The sequence below is a fragment of the Eubalaena glacialis genome, chromosome 9, assembly GCF_028564815.1.
Source record: "Eubalaena glacialis isolate mEubGla1 chromosome 9, mEubGla1.1.hap2.+ XY, whole genome shotgun sequence".
NCBI classification, from domain to species: domain Eukaryota; kingdom Metazoa; phylum Chordata; class Mammalia; order Artiodactyla; family Balaenidae; genus Eubalaena; species Eubalaena glacialis.
In genome coordinates this window covers 69,970,705-69,986,839 of record NC_083724.1, presented here as the reverse complement: position 1 = coordinate 69,986,839, position 16,135 = coordinate 69,970,705, and the positions used below count along the sequence as shown (strand labels likewise).

Here is a 16,135-nt window from a genome sequence, read left to right as displayed (position 1 = left end):
GGCAGATGGAGAAAGGAGCTAATCCGTAGGTTATAAGCAGAAGGGTTACTGATGAAATGTCACCATCTGTTGGTGTCATTAAAATGATATGAGTCATAAAGAGTTGCTTTTGTTTTTTCTCTGAAAAAGGTTAGCTTAGAGTTTAGAGAGAAGTTGCTCGATTGCGGATGGCAGTGGGGGACCTGACTGGGGGAAGTGTCAACTCTGGAAGGGGGAGGAGCCTTGATGAACTCATCAGATCAGCTTGATGGGTCTTCAAGGAAGTGCTGGCATCCTCTATCTGAATAAAACCACCTACCTTGCATGAGACAGGGTACTTATTAGGCATAATGCAAATTCTCAACTCTCCCATGGTCCTCCCTATTTTTGAGGCATCTACCAGTTGGGGAGGGGAAAGTCATTCATTTGGATTAAACAAGAAAGATCATATCTGGGAGGGGACAGTCAAAATGCACCTGTCTCCTAATCTTCACTGGTCTCATGACACAGAGATTTTTCATGTAGTCAACTGACAGCTTGGGAGGCTGGTGAGCCCAACAGGGAGTGATACTCTCTACATCCGCTACATCTTCTGGGAGGAGGTTGAGGTGGCTCAGAAGAGGAACCAGGGACAGCACGCCCAAGCTTCTGTCAGGGATGGGAGCCCTCGGGATAAGTAAAGAAAGCAGTGGATGAACCCGCATGAACTACATAGCAAAGGAAACAGCTTTTGGTTTTGTTGACTTTCTCTGTTGACTTCCTGTTTTCACTTTCATTGATTTCTTTATTTTTCCTCACAAACATATTTTTAAATTTTTTTTATACAGCAGGTTCTTATTAGTTATCTATTTTATACATAGTAGTGTATATATGTCAATCCCAATCTCCTAGTTCATCCCACCACAGCCCCACCCCCGCTTTCCTCCCTTGGTGTCCATACATTTGTTCTCTACATCTGTGTCTCTATTTCTGCCTTGCAAACCGGTTCATCTGTACCATTTTTCTAGATTCCACATATATGCGTTAATATACGATATTTGTTTTTCTCTTTCTGACTTGCTTTATTCTGTATGACAGTCTCTAAGTCCATCCACGTCTCTACAAATGACCCCATTTCGTTCCCTTTTATGGCTGAGTAATACTCCATTGTATATATGTACCACATCTTCTTTATCCATTCATCTGTCGATGAGCATTTAGGTTGCTTCCATGACCTGGCTATTGTAAATAGTGCTGCAATGAACATTGGGGTGCATGTGTCTTTTTGAATTATGGTTTTCTCTGGGTATATGCCCAGTAGTTAGGATTGCTGGGTCATATGGTAATTCAATTTTTAGTTTTTTAAGGAACCTCCATACTGTTCTCCATAGTGGCTGTATCAATTTACATTCCCACCAACAGTGCAAGAGGGTTCCCTTGTCTCCACACCCTCTGCAGCATTTGCTGTTTGTAGATTTTCTGATGATGCCCATTCTAACCGGTGTGAGGTGATACCTCATTGTAGTTTTGATTTGCATTTCTCTAATAACTAGTGATGTTGAGCAGCTTTTCATGTGCCTCTTGGCCATCTGTATGTCTTCTTTGGTGAAATGTCTATTTAGGTCTTCTGCCCATTTTTGGATTGGGTTGTTTGTTTTTTTACTATTGAGCTGCATGAGCTGTTTATATATTTTGGAGATTAATCCTTTGTTGATTCATTTGCAAATATTTTCTCCCATTCTGAGGGTTGTCTTTTCGTATTGTTTATAGTTTCCTTTGCTGTGCAAAAGATTGTAAGTTTCATGAGGTCCCATTTGTTTATTTTTGTTTTTATTTCCATTACTCTAGGAGGTGGGTCAAAAAAGATCTTGCTGTGATTTATGTCAAAGAGTGTTCTTCCTATGTTTTCCTCTAAGAGTTTTATACCGTCCAGTCTTACATTTAGGTCTCTAATCCATTTTGAGTTTATTTTTGCGTATGGTGTTAGGGAGTGTTCTAATTTCATTCTTTTACATGTAGCTGTCCAATTTTCCCAGCACCACTTATTGAAGAGACTGTCTTCTCTCCATTGTATATCCTTGCCTCCTTTTTCATAGATTAGTTGAACTTTCATTGATTTCTACCCTAATTTTTATTATTTCGTTTCTTCTGCTTACTTCGGATTTAATCTGGTCTTCTTTTTCTAGTTTCCTAAGGTGGAAATGTACATTACTGATTTTAGATCTTCCTTCTTTTCCAACATATTGCATAGCAAAGAGATGGGGAGCATAAGAAGTATATTTAATGAGGATCCAGACAACCCAAATAAACCACGCTGACTTCCTAATTCTGCCTTATTACCTAATCCTCTTATTTCCCTCGTATTTGGTGTTTAAAATTCGTTCACCCACTGCCAAGGACATACATGCAAAGAGAAAGAACCTTTTTCAGCATGGCTTAAGATTAGCTTTTTTTAAGTTTTTTTTTTTTTTTTTTTAACTTCTGGAGAGAAAGTGGGGGTGATTGTGTAAACCACTACAAATCCTTTTGGCAGTACTAGGATGTAAACTATAAATAATAAACATAACACTGCAGCAAGTCGGGCCTCACACCCAGCCCTGCCTCTAGTCTTGTCCTTTTCCTCTAAGACAACTTGCCCGAGCCTGGCCCACTTACCACCTCCCTAGGGAGAGAAGTGCTGGGGGGATTCAGTGCTGCTTGAAATAGTACAGGATGCTGGAAGCAAGAGCCATGGGTGGGGGGCAAGGAGGAGGGCAGGAGCTGTATGAAGCCTGTGTGGGTTATTTATATGGTCTCAAAAGGAAGCATCCGTGGAAATGTTCCTATTGATATTTTTAGATCTGACGCTTGGTCCTGCTGCTGCACTTTCATTTTTAAACAAGCAGAGAAGGGAGTGATTGATGCTGTCTGCAGTGCTGTTTCGGAGGCTTGGAGGGCCCGTCTGACAGGCTAATGGTCATCCTGCCAGGCCCTGATCCACCTTCTGTCCCTTCTAGCTCTGGGACCTCAGAAGCTGCTGACCTCAGCGGGCAGCGAATAATACGCTGGCCGTTTGCTGCCAAGTCAGAAACTCTGAAGTTTACCCACTGGCTCTGCAGCCCTGTGTGCTCGACACCCACAGGTTTAGCGTCCTCTACTTCCATACTCTGTTTTTCTGTGAATGCATATATATGTTTGCATAATAAGCCTTTGGCCGAAAATAAAATGGTTTAGAATTTAACGTGGTGATTAAGCAGGTTAGAAACAACCACGCAATAATCCATGAACTTAACTATTCCAGGGCCACTGAAGGGAGTTGAGCATTGTTACTGACTGATTTCTGTGGTTACTTTCATTTGCCCACTCCAAATCTGTGTTCTAAAAAAACGATTTTTGATTATTTTAATTTTAAAAAATTTACTCCCAAGGATTCTGAATCCTGTGGCTTTCTCCTCAAGAAGAGAGGAGAAGAAGGTTGGCATTGGGGTCTTTTGCTCTGCAGATGTGGTTTCTCCTAAGTTCAGAGTCCACTCCAGTTGAACGATCAATTCAGGAAAGAGAGAAGCTGGAGAGCGTTCAGGGAAAGGAAAGAAAGTTCTTAAATTCTCATGGCTGAGCAATGTATTGTTTGTTCCTGGGATTCAGACTATGACAGGCGGGGTTCTCTTACAAACCTAAAAATTACATGGATGAAGCAGCCGAGATGACCCAAGAAAACTCCTAATGAGATCCGGAACTTCTCTCCTTGCTCTGTGGCCTGCGGATGTTATTGTCTTTTTTGTTCATTTTCTCTCTCTCTCTCTTTCTACAACAGACCACAGAGACGGGTGAAGATGAGGAGGACCAGCCTCTCAGCCTGGCCTGGCCTTCCGATACCCGCAAACAAGTCACATTCCTAATTGTTTTCCCCATAGTGTTTCCTCTCTGGATTACCTTACCTGATGTTCGCAAACCTGTGAGTAAAGCTTTTTTTTTTTTTTTTGAAATGAATTTCTTGTAAAAAGCACAGCATATAGCAGTATGCATAGCCTGCTTCTACTTGTCTTAAAAGGAAAAGGGGGTGACGTATACACATGTATATGCATATATATATGTGCCTGAAATTTCTCTGGACAAATACGCAATAATAGTGATTGTTCTGGCTATTGAATCTACGTAATGAACTCCCCCAAAGCTTAGTGGTATGAAATGACAACCATTTTATTCTACTCGTGGGTCCTGTGGATCAGTAAGTCAAATGGACACATTGGGGATGGCTGGTCTCTGCTCCACAATGTCTGGGGCCTCAGCTGGGAAGACTCAAGTGGCTGGGGGCTGGAAGCATCTGGAGATTTCCTGGCTCATGTTTCTGGCACCTGGGCAGAGATGATTCAAAGTCTGGGCTCAGCTGGGATTGTCTACTGGAGAGCCTAACGTGGCCTCTCTATGTGACTAGGGTTTTCTCACAGTATGGTGGCATCAGGATAGTCAGATGTCTTACATAAGAGATCAGGACTCCAAGAGTGAGTGTTCTAGCAACACAAGGAGAAGCTACATTGTCTCTGATGGCCTAGTCTCAGCAGTCACAGAGTCACCTCCACTGAACCCTACTACTCAAAGCAGTCATAAGTCTGTCTTGATTAAAGGGGAAGAGATAAGAAGTCTCCCTAGAATATATCAGTGTCCTATAGCATATGACACCCTTGATGGCAGCAGTTTCAGAGAACTTGCGACCATGTTTTAAAACCACTACAGTGATTGTCTCTGCAAAGGGGAACTGAAGGTCTGAGGCAGAAGGGTGACTCACATTTTGTTGAATATTTGTGTACACGAATTATTCATTCGATTCAAAAAATAATTTACAGAAATGCATTCGTCTGGTGTAAATGCCTATATGTCTGATCTGCTCCCACCAGTATTATTATCATTACCATAATCAATATTATTATCTGCCACTATTATGTACTGGATGCTGTGAACACAATACCATCTTATAATCAGCAAAGTACAATCTGAATGTAGATCAAATCAAAAGAACATCCTTTCCCAGTAGTGTCAAACTGGGTTCCTGGGCCACTGCCCCAGAGGGTGAAAGAACTAATGAGAGATAAGGAGAAACAGCTCTACTTTTTATTATGGCCCTACACACATGTACTCATTCAACAAAAGTGTGTACCTACTATGCGTCATGCTCTATCCTTGGTATACTCCATAAATTCTATTGTAAATCTCAGAAAACATCTAGTATGGGCATATACATATATATACGCCTGCACTATATATATAAAATTTTATATATATATATACATATAATTGGCATAAGTAGAAAGAAACTTAGGCAAAAAGAGTTAACTAGCTCAAGCCTGGTCACTTCCTAGGGCATAGAGCTGAGATTCAGACCCAGGCCCGTGTGACCACACAGCTTGGGCTCTTCCTCATATTTCTTGATGCCAGAAGGTAGAAATCTGAAAACATCATTTCTAAAAGCATTTGGAATAGAATACTGTGGTAACATCCAGCATAATTTAGCATCCTTCTTCAAGAGCCCTGTGATGATCCCACCTTCCTCCCTTGAAAAAGACTGGAGAAAAATCCTGTCTCGTTACCCTGACCTAGAAATAATCCAACCTGATAGAGAGCCTTGTCTTGTCAAGTACAGGCCAGGAATGACCCCTCATTTAAGGACTCCTGGCATTAGACGATTCCTAGGAAAGGGTGAATGTAGCAGGTGTGGCTCACTTAAAGTGCTATCTAGGTTTCTTTGTTCAAGATGCTGTTACAGAGCATCTGCTGTATGCAAAGGCCTGGCTTCCTGGAAACCTGCAGCCAAATAGCTGGAATGCGTTCAGTTTCTTCTTGGCTCCCATCACTTTGACATTTCTGAGATGTGTGTGCTCACGTGCGCTCACTCACTCATTCTCTCTGTCTCTCTCTCTTTCTGTCCCCATTGCTCTGCTGTTTAGCCCAATGCTTTTGCTTAGCTCAGGGAGGAAAATGAGGGAGACAGACAGGGTTTTCTAAATCCCCACAGCAGGCCTAGAGTGATAATGGCCCAGAGTAGAGGCGCCTGGTTCACTGATAAGACTGACTGATTTTATAAAATAGATAGTTAACAAGGACCTGCTGTATAGCACAGGGAACTATACTCAATATCTTGTAATAACCTATAAGGGAAGAGAATCTGAAGAAGAATATATATAATATATATTGGGTTGGCCAAAAAGTTCGTTCGGTTAGTGAATACGTTGTTCAATAGAATTCTTGGTGAAAATGAAAAATGTGTCTTTTATTTTCACTTAAAGCTGAACGAACTTTTTGGCTAACCCAATATATAACTGAATTGCTGTACTGTACACCTGAAACTAACACAATATTATAAATCAACTCTACCTCAATTTTAAATTTTTAATACTAATTCTAAAAATAAATTTTTAACAAATGAGTGATTGATGTCAGCACACAACTGCTGAAGCCATCAGGAAGATGTGCAGGAATGGGAGGAAGCTGCCCTAGATCTCAGGGTTGCGTGGGACTCTTAGAGCAAAGGCTGGCAAAGTGCTCGTCCCCTCTGTGATCTGAGCTGATAGGTCAAGGAAACTGTTAGGGAAGATCAGAGTTCTCAACCTGTAACTCCTGGACAGCAAACAGGATTCCACCATGGCTGTAGTTACCTGGATCGAAACAGAGGCTGATGCTCTTATCCTGAGGGGTGCAAAGCAAGCAAGTACAGCTGAACACGATGCTCCCCCTGTAGTACTGCTGACTGGTCATTCGCTGAGCAGCACCCCGTGGGAGCCAGCCCCTGCAGCGTGCGCTGGGGTAGCCAATGGGGCTTTTGCTCACTGCACCCCCAAGGGCCATCCCTGGATGGACTGGATTTTTTTCTGTTTTTTCCTGAGTATACCATGTGCTGTTCCAAGCAGAAATGAGACTCCTAGGTAGAACACTGGGTGTTTCTAGATTTCCTCAGCAAATATTTATTGAGCACCTATTATATGCCAGGCATCAGGCTTATGCCCTAAAAGAGATATAAAGACACATCAGTCACAATTCCCATTTTTAAGGTGCTCTAAACTCAGTAGAGGAAACAAAGCATGACCACATAGAACTACAGGGCAAGATTGCACAGCTGTACTAGTGAGAGCAGCTAGACTCGAACCCAAGTCTCCTGACTCTGGAGCATTCTCATGCTACCATTTACTATAGTGGCTTTTCCCACACGACTCATGAGCTGTGCAATCATGGGAAAGTCACTTCTCAACTCTGGACCCCGTATTTCCTCCTCTGTGAAATACAGGAGTGGAGGAAGCTCTCTAGATTCCCTGCCAGCAGTGACATTCTGTGATTCAGGAAAGCATAAAGAGATAACTATCAGTACAACATTGCTAATTTAAGGTGACCATATATCCCCGTTTGCCTGAGATAGTCCCAGTTTACTCTCAAAGCATGCTGGTTTGAGTTATATGGTCATTCTTTGCATACATGAAATGCCAAACGAAAGCATGCCGACTGATACAAAGGCCAGTAAGTGGCTTCTTACTCATGCTCAGCTCAGGAGAGTTTCATTAGGTTTGATCTTGTGTCAGTTAGCTTTTGCTGTGTAACACACCACCCCAAAACTTAGTGGCTTAAAACAACAAGCATTTTTTTACCCCATAATTCTGTGAGTTGGCGATTTAGGTGGGGCCCAGCCTGACAGTTCTGCTACTTACTTATACAGCTGAGGGCTGGTTGATGTAGGCGTATGTCAGCTGGAACACCTTGTCTCTGTTCCACTGGTCTTGTATCCTTAAGCAGGCTAGCCTGGGCTTATTCACATGATGGCCAAGTTCCAAGAGTAGTGAGAATGAAAGCCGCAAAGCCACAAAGATCTAGTTCAGAATCTGCACACTGTCATTTCCACCACATTCTATTAGTCAATGCAAGGCATAAGGCCAGCCCAGATGCAGAGGCTTGGGAAATAGACCTCACCTCTTCACGGGAGGAATTGCAAAGTGATGCGGTCATTTTTGCAGTCTGCCATAGTCCTCATGTCCTGCCACAAGGGCCTCTTGAAAAATTATCCAGGGAGAGGAGAGACAGAAGAGAAAACTATCAATTAATAGACACTTGCTACTCCTCAGAGCCTGGCAGCTCTGCCTCCTGAGTAGTTTGGTTTTTTTTTTGTTTTTTCTTTTCTGAGTAGTTTTTGAATTACCCATGGAGATGAACATCCCAAACCTTGACAATAATTACAATGAAAACATGATTTTTTTTACCCATGGAGATGAACATCCCAAACCTTGACAATAATTACAATGAAAACACGATTTTTTTTTTAATGTATACATCTAGTTTCAGAGTAAATAGTACTCCCACTTGCTTTTATTTACACTTCATTTATAAGCAAATTATATGACAGTGTTTGTTGAATTATGCATACTTCCAGCTCAGATAATTAATGGTGGGCTTCACTTTTATAGTTTTCTTAAATTAATGGCTTTGTTTTAGAAGTACAAGAACTGAAATGCAAACCTTAATGAGGAACATGTCTTTGATGAAAATTGAAAATAATAAAGGAAACAAAGACCCCAAAAGTTTTATTTTCTCATGGCCTAGGATGGATGTTCTTACAAAACAAGAATGCATCTCATGAGATATCAAAATATGACCCATCAGAGCTAGGAAGGTACTTCAGAACCCAGCTAGGTTTTTGCAATTTCTATCATGCATTGGTTCGTTCACCAAGTATTTATTGTGTCTACTATGTACCAAGCATGGTTCTAGCAAGGATGGAGTGATTGAGGCCCTGAGAAGTTGAGTGACTTGTCCAAGCAAAACCAGCTAATAAGAAGCAAAGCCAAGAGTCTAGGCCATATCTCTACAGTCACTTTCACCTCTCTGAGTTTCAGTTTTCTCATCTCTTAAAAATCAAAATGAGCTTAATATTGTCTAATAACATCTGCCATTACTATCCAAGCACTTGTTCTGTGCCAGGCAGTTTGCTAGACACTTCATGTGCGTGAAATCCTCAGAACTACTAGACATTGTTATTCCTCCCATTTTACAGAGAAAGAAACTGAGATTTAGAGCGATTAAATAATTTCTCTCAGGGCACATAGCTGGTAATTGATGAGCAAGGATTTCAATACTGGTCATAGTAATCCAGAGACCATACTTTTAATCTTTAACAGGATTGCTTTGGAGAACTCTGTTAAACATGTATGCCCCAGAACCTTGCACAGAGGAGATGCTCAGTGAATGTTTGTTGAATTTAAATAAGTTAGGAGATGGCCAATTTGTGCGACCAGCTAATGTCCAGTAATGTTTTTTAAGCCAAGAAAATATCACTCTGATGCACTAAAAACTTCTAATGAGAACATTAGCTGTCAATTATACAAGTAAACCATTACATTGGAACAAAATAGACACATGTGCCGGCCAACACATGGATACAATTTGCTTTTTGCTAATTGGTATGAGGTCCATCCCAGCAGATGTCAGGATGAACCGCCGTTAATAACCATAAATTGACACATCAGACCTTGGCTTCAGGAGCTCTTTTCTTCCTTCCAATGAGACTGGTAACTAAATAAGAGTACAGGTGCTACTGGGCAGTGGTAACTGGAATGAGACCACAGAGTCCAAAGAAGGGAAATAGTCCAGAAAAAAATGAAAGAAGGAATTACCTGGGCTGTGAGATTGGAAATGGTAAGGTACTTTGACAGTCGGGGAAACACTTAACCAAACTGTTGATGCATGAAAGGTTGATGCTTCTAAAGCAGGAACAATATGGGAGGCTGGGTGAGGCAGACGGTTGTACAGCTGGAATGCTGGTCTGTATTTCCCTGATGCTCTTTATTTGCTGACATTCAGAGCATAGGCTAGTATTATGATGAGGATGATCATTATGTGTCCAAAGCCGGGTATATTTTGAGCATTATTGGCCCTGTCTTTCTTCAGGAATGAGTATAACCTAGATTCCTAACATCTAGGAATGCGTGCAATATAGTCAGAGAGACCTAGATTTGAATTTCATGTCTAGTTCAAGATCTGGGTACAGAGTAAGTGCCCAGCCTTTACCTACCCCTAGTTAATGATGAAGACCTGAAACTTTACAAAGAAAAAATATTTTTAACCTTTGTTTTTTCAATGAGTTCCTAATCCAATACTAGGTACATTTAGATGTCCACTAATGACTAACTGGCTTCTTGATTAAGACTCATAAGCATCAAATTTTGAAATACAGAGGTTTTCAATAATATGTTGGTGTAAACTTAGCACCTTTAAATCCTTAGTCCGATTCCTTACTTTCTGCCTTTTGACTGGGAATGGTCTATGGTTCAGGGATGATATTTTTCAGATGAGAAATATGTTCAAATAATTTGATTCTGACTTTGGACGCTGTATCAATGAACAGACATGCAAAGGTACAAAAAAATTAAATAATAATAAAATAATAGTTACATACTTAGTAAATGAGCTAACCTGGAAAGGGGGCGTACCTATGAAATGAGGACTCTCCCAGGATATCCAGTCCATGTGCCGTGTCATAAAGTGTGGAGATGGTACTCCGTTCCCTCCCAGGATGCTCAGAATCAAGCTAAGGATTGGCTACTGCTCAAACCACATGGGTGGTCCCACATCACAAGAGGGGGCCCTTCTCTTCCCTGTGACAGAGCATGGCGTGGGAGATGAAGCCCTCATCACACCTAGGATCCTGAAACAGTGACTTGTGGCCAGAGGAAAGGAATAGGGACTCTAATCAGCGAAATGCCTTGCCTGGGAAAAATTGATTTCTTGGCGCTGGCAATTCCAAGGCTCAGGGAATCTGGTCTCCAGAATCCAGCTGAACCCCTCGCTTTAAAGGAATTTGCTTTCAAAGTGAATGTCTCGAGCTCCACTTTGAAAAATTGATAACTTTTTTCCCATAACCCATTAAATAGTGCTTAGGTCCCCAGAAGGAGTCTGAGTCTTTGGCTGAAATATTTTCCTTCTAAGAAAGGGAAGGAGTAGGGGGAAGCATTTAAGAATAAGGCTGTGGCTACTCACTGTGGTTAATGCTTTCCCCAATTTAATCAAGCCCACTGGTCTTCCAGACATCCCAGCTAACAAAAGGCCCAAGAAAAACCACAACCATTGAAAGAAAGAAATGGTTATTGTGAAATTTAATAGAACCATGTGAATGATAATGAAAACATATATTAAAAACTTGAAATTAATAGAGAGAACATAAGCCTGTTTGGAGCAATAGACTGTGTTCATCATTAAAGATATTCAAAAGATTACCATATACAGGTTTATCTTTTCCTTTTAATGAAGCTCTCAAAAGCCATGGCAGAAGTGTTCTATGTGACTGCCCAAGGTCAGCTCTTCAAACAAGTGAGATAGCTTTCATCCAGGTCAATTCCAGGATTCATTTCTCTGGACAAAATTGGATGGCGTTATCAAAGCAAAAAATGAGATTGTTTCTCAAAGTGGAAAGCTTTGAAATAAAAAGTGTTTGGCAATAATAAATGAGAGACTCTCTGAGAGCATTCTGTTATCTGAGCATGTTTTAAAGGATCCCAATTTTGCAAAAAGGGCATCAACAGGACACCACTACCATCCAGTGCAAGCGTGGATTTCCCTATAGTGGGATGGATAAGAAACACTGCATTTTGAGTGTCTGATTTTGGCTGATGTTTGAAAGAAACTTTAAAAGTGCTCATACTATAAGCCTGAGATTGCACAAAGCCCGGGGCTAGAAGCATAATTGGATATAACATAGTTAGGGGTGGAGAACAGGAGAAAAAGCATTCCCAAGAATGTCTACTGTGCCACCCCCGTGGAGAGCAGCACAAGTGAGCATCTGCTGTTGATACGTGTGTGGCTCCAACGTCCTGGAGACTGGCCATCCTCAGGAATCTGTATTAATTGTGGTGATGGCTTCTTCTGTGTGGCTTTTCCTCATAATTCATGGGACCATAAAATGAGCCAATGTATTTTGGAAACTATTGATCCTTCTTGTGAAATGTAATTAATCCCGTAGGCTTTCTGGCATATGGATTATTAGGATACATGGGTTGAAGCAATAGAAACTGATTCTCATGAAATTGAAGAGAAGGTAGAAAAGGGAGCAGGAGAGGGAGAGAGAATGTGGGGTATTGAGGGATTGAAGGCAAGGCTGAGAAACCAAGCCTTGGAAAGGGCAGGAGCAGAGAGCATCTGAGAAACCAGCAGCAGGAACAGACATTCTCTTCAAAAGACTTCCATCTCAGAAACTAGCTTTGGGATGGTTTGGCTTCCACCAATTTCACATTCTCAAGAGAGAATCTTAATGTCCCAGCTTGGCCAACGCTTGGTCATTTATTTTGATTGCTAATTCTAACAGGACTGCAGGCAGTGAGGGAGAAGTAGCTGAATTGGTGGTCTTAGCTTTGAGCTATCAGATCACCTCAGTTAGCACTCACATTCTCTCCTCTTTCTGGTTCTCTTTCAGTCTTCAAGGAAGTTTTTTCCCATCACTTTCTTCGGCTCCATCGCCTGGATCGCAGTATTCTCTTACTTGATGGTCTGGTGGGCACATCAGGTAAGACCTTGAGAGTGACACACATCTGCCTGGTTTTTCCCTTGGTTGCTAAGTGGCTAACCAGTGTGTTTGCTTTCTGAAACTGTCACAACACTATTGCATCTAACAAGTTACATATTCCAGGACTAAAGGAATTTATTCCACTTAACTTTCCCTCGTCTCCTGGCCTTTCCCTATAGTGTGGACTCAAATCGGCATAGCCCCAGACAGCCATGTGGAGGAAAGGCAAGTTTCACTGCTTCTTGCCCTCTGAAGCCTGAAGCCAGGCCAACCCAGGCCTGGAGGAATGTCAGAGTTTTTCCTGGCTCAGCAGCACTTACTTTCTCTTGGGCAGCCACTCACCTCATGTTCTCATCCAACTGGCTCTTAGGGAAAGAACTGGAGACAAAATGGTCTCTTCCTTGAGCCTCCATTTACAAAAATGATGATGTATTTTCCTTTTACTACTTTTAATTCAGTACCAGTCATAATGCCCATCACCAGAATAAACTCTCAGGAATTGTTTGTTGCAACACATGAATGGAAAAATGAGATGCAAAAGTCTTACATTCTCAAAGATAGTGATGGTTACCATTATTGATTGAATGTGTACTACATGCCAGATAATTCACATCCCTTTGTCCTTGTACATGGGTATAATTTCTATGAGGGAGATACTATTATTATCCACAGTTTACAGATAAAGAGTTAAGCTTAGAGCTAATTAAAAAAAAAATACCCAGGATCATTTAGGTAGTAAAAAGCAGGACTGCGGGCTTCCCTGGTGGCGCAGTGGTTGAGAATCCGCCTGCCAATGCAGGGGACACGGGTTCGAGCCCTGGTCTGGGAGGATCCCACATGCCGCGGAGCAACTAGGCCCGTGAGCCACAACTACTGAGCCTGCGCGTCTGGAGCCTGTGCTCCGCAACGGGAGACGCCGCGATAATGTGAGGCCCGCGCACCGCGATGAAGAGTGGCCCCCGCTTGCCGCAACTAGAGAAAGCCCTCGCACAGAAACGAAGACCCAACACAGCCATAAATAAATAAATAAATAAATAAATAAACCCAAAGTTTAAAAAAAAAAAAAATTTAAAAAGCAGGACTGAGATTCTAACCCAGCACTCTGCAGCTCCAAAACTCATGCTCTTAATCTCTATTATAAACTACATAAATTCCAACTGCCCACTTGTATTCTTTGTCTAATATACCCTTAAAATTATTATACTCATTAACAGAAATAAAATATAGCAATTTGAAATAAGGAAATATACACCAAGGACATATGTGGATAGAGTTCGTAACAAATGCTGCTGGAATAATTGGATTTCTATATGCCAAAATAAATGAACTTAGACATTTACCACCTGCGATACTCAAAAATTAACTCAAAATGCATGATAGTTCTAAACGTAAGAGCTAAAAACATCTAGAAGAAAACAGAAAATCCACATAACCATGGGATAGGCAAAGAGTTCTATGATATAACACCAAACCATGATGCATAAAAAAAAAATTGATTAACTAAATGTCATCAAAAGTAAAACTTTTGCTCTTCAAAAAACCTCATTTAAAAAATGAAAAGACAGGGAATTCCCTGCCTGTCCAGTGGTTAGAACTCTGCACTCTCACTGCCGAGGGCCCAGGTTCAGTCCCTGGTTGGGGAACTGAGATCCTATAAGCCGCGTGGCACGGCCAAAAAAAACTCAAAAAATTGGAAAGACAAACCACAGACTGAGAGAAAATATTTGCAAATCATATCTCTCTGATAAAGCACTTGTATCCAGGATATATAAAAAGCTCTTAAAGCTCAATAACAGAAAGGCAAACGTCTACAGGCATTTTAAGGTTTAAGATGGACGAAAGATTTGAGTAGCTATTTCACCAAGAAAGGTATGCAAATGGCTAATAAGCACAAGAAAAGATATTCAGCATCATTATTCATTAGAGAATGCAAATTAAAACCACAGTGAGATACCACTTCACACTCACTTGGATGGATATAATCAAAAAGACAGAAAATAACAAGTGTTAGAGAGGGTGTATAGAAATTGGAACCCTGATATATTTCTGGTAAGAATGTAAAACAGTGCAGCCACTTTGTAGACTTGGCAGTTTCACAAAATGTTAAGCATAGAGTTACCATATGATCCAGTGATTCCACTGTCTATATACCCAAGAGAAATGAAAACATCTGCACAATTTATACACAAATGTTCACAGCAGCATCATTCATAATGGCCAAAAAGTAGAAACAATCCAGGTGTCCATCAACTTGTATGGGTAAATAAAATGTGGTGTATCCACACAATGGAATATTATTCTACAATAAAAATGAATGAAATACTGATACATGCTACAGTGTGAATGAACCTCTAAAATATTATGCTAAGTGAAAACAGCCAGTCACAAGAGATCACATGTTGTATGGTTCCATTTCTATGAAATGTGAATAACAGGCAAATCTATAGAGGCAGAAAGTAGGTAACAATTACCTAGGATTGGGGAGGTTGGAGGGCAATGGGAAGTGACTACTAATGGGTATGGAGTTTCTTCTTGGAATGACAAAAAATTGAACTTAAATTCTGGTGATAGTTGCACAACTCTATAAATATACTAAAAAACCACTGAATCATATACTTTAAATGGGTGACTTTTAGGGTATGTGAATTATATCTCAATAAAGTTGTTTAAAAATAAACATAAGATACCACTTCACAACCATTAGGATGACTACAACCAAAAAAACAGACAATACCGTTTGTTGATGAGGATGTGGAGAAACAGGACTGCATATATTTGTCAAAGCTCACAGAACAGTATGCTTTTTTTAAAGGGTGAATTTTACTGTATGGAAATTACACCTTAATTTTTTCAGAAAGAAGATATGGCATCACTAACAAAATCCACTGGAAATATTGGCTGATAAACCAAGCATTATTCCTACAAGATATTTTATATCATTCCTATCACAGTTATTTTACTGACATTTGACTTCAGATTACTCTTGCTTAATATTTCCAAAAATCCTCGGCCCCCTGAAGAAGTTCTGTTTGCCCCAAAGTCATTATTTTCTACATTGGTTGAAAGACGTTTGCTACCGATACCCAGCAGAAATCATTGCAGAAGGTAAGCTGCTTCCCAGCCTCCAGATTTCCAGGCTAAAAGGAGTGTTTGCCATTTATAGATATATAATGGCCTTTCCTAATAATCATTTTTATTCTTCCATGTACTGATAAAGGAAAAAAAGTTATTTTTTTCACTTATTGGAATATATTGTTTTCTAGATATTTCTCTTTAGTCATCCTAGGAAACATCATCCTACAGGCTTCCATCTCTTTCTTTACTTTTAATGATTATCTTAATTCCACAATCCTGTTTCCTTTTCATTCTCTTGTAGAAAAATACAAACACAATGCCTGGAACAATAATTAATTACTAAAAAAAAACCCAGAAATATAAAGTGCATAAAGAGAAGCCTTACTAGCAAATAATGAATGAGAAGTTTCTCTTTCTTTTCTCCAAAGAAATGCTTTTCTCTTTCAAAATATCCAGACAGCTGATCAAAATAGCAGATTCTGTTCTAAGTCTGTAGCTCTAATTCTATCATTTGTACTTTTAAACTGTAAAAGCTATAAAGATAACAAGTGCACCATTTAGTGCTCAACTATTTTGTTATCCACAGTTTTACCA

General features: G+C 40.4%; 1 protein-coding gene across 2 annotated transcripts in view; it reads left to right on the top strand.

Moving 5' to 3' along the window:
* SLC24A2 (solute carrier family 24 member 2) overlaps positions 1 to 16,135 on the top strand; it is a 234,223-nt gene that overhangs the window by 210,433 nt on the left and 7,655 nt on the right. For both annotated transcript variants that reach the window (XM_061199091.1, XM_061199090.1), the window contains 2 exons: positions 3,761 to 3,892; positions 12,377 to 12,466. In XM_061199091.1, the coding sequence (XP_061055074.1) occupies positions 3,761 to 3,892; positions 12,377 to 12,466 (222 nt within the window). The remainder of the gene's footprint in view (positions 1 to 3,760; positions 3,893 to 12,376; positions 12,467 to 16,135) is intronic.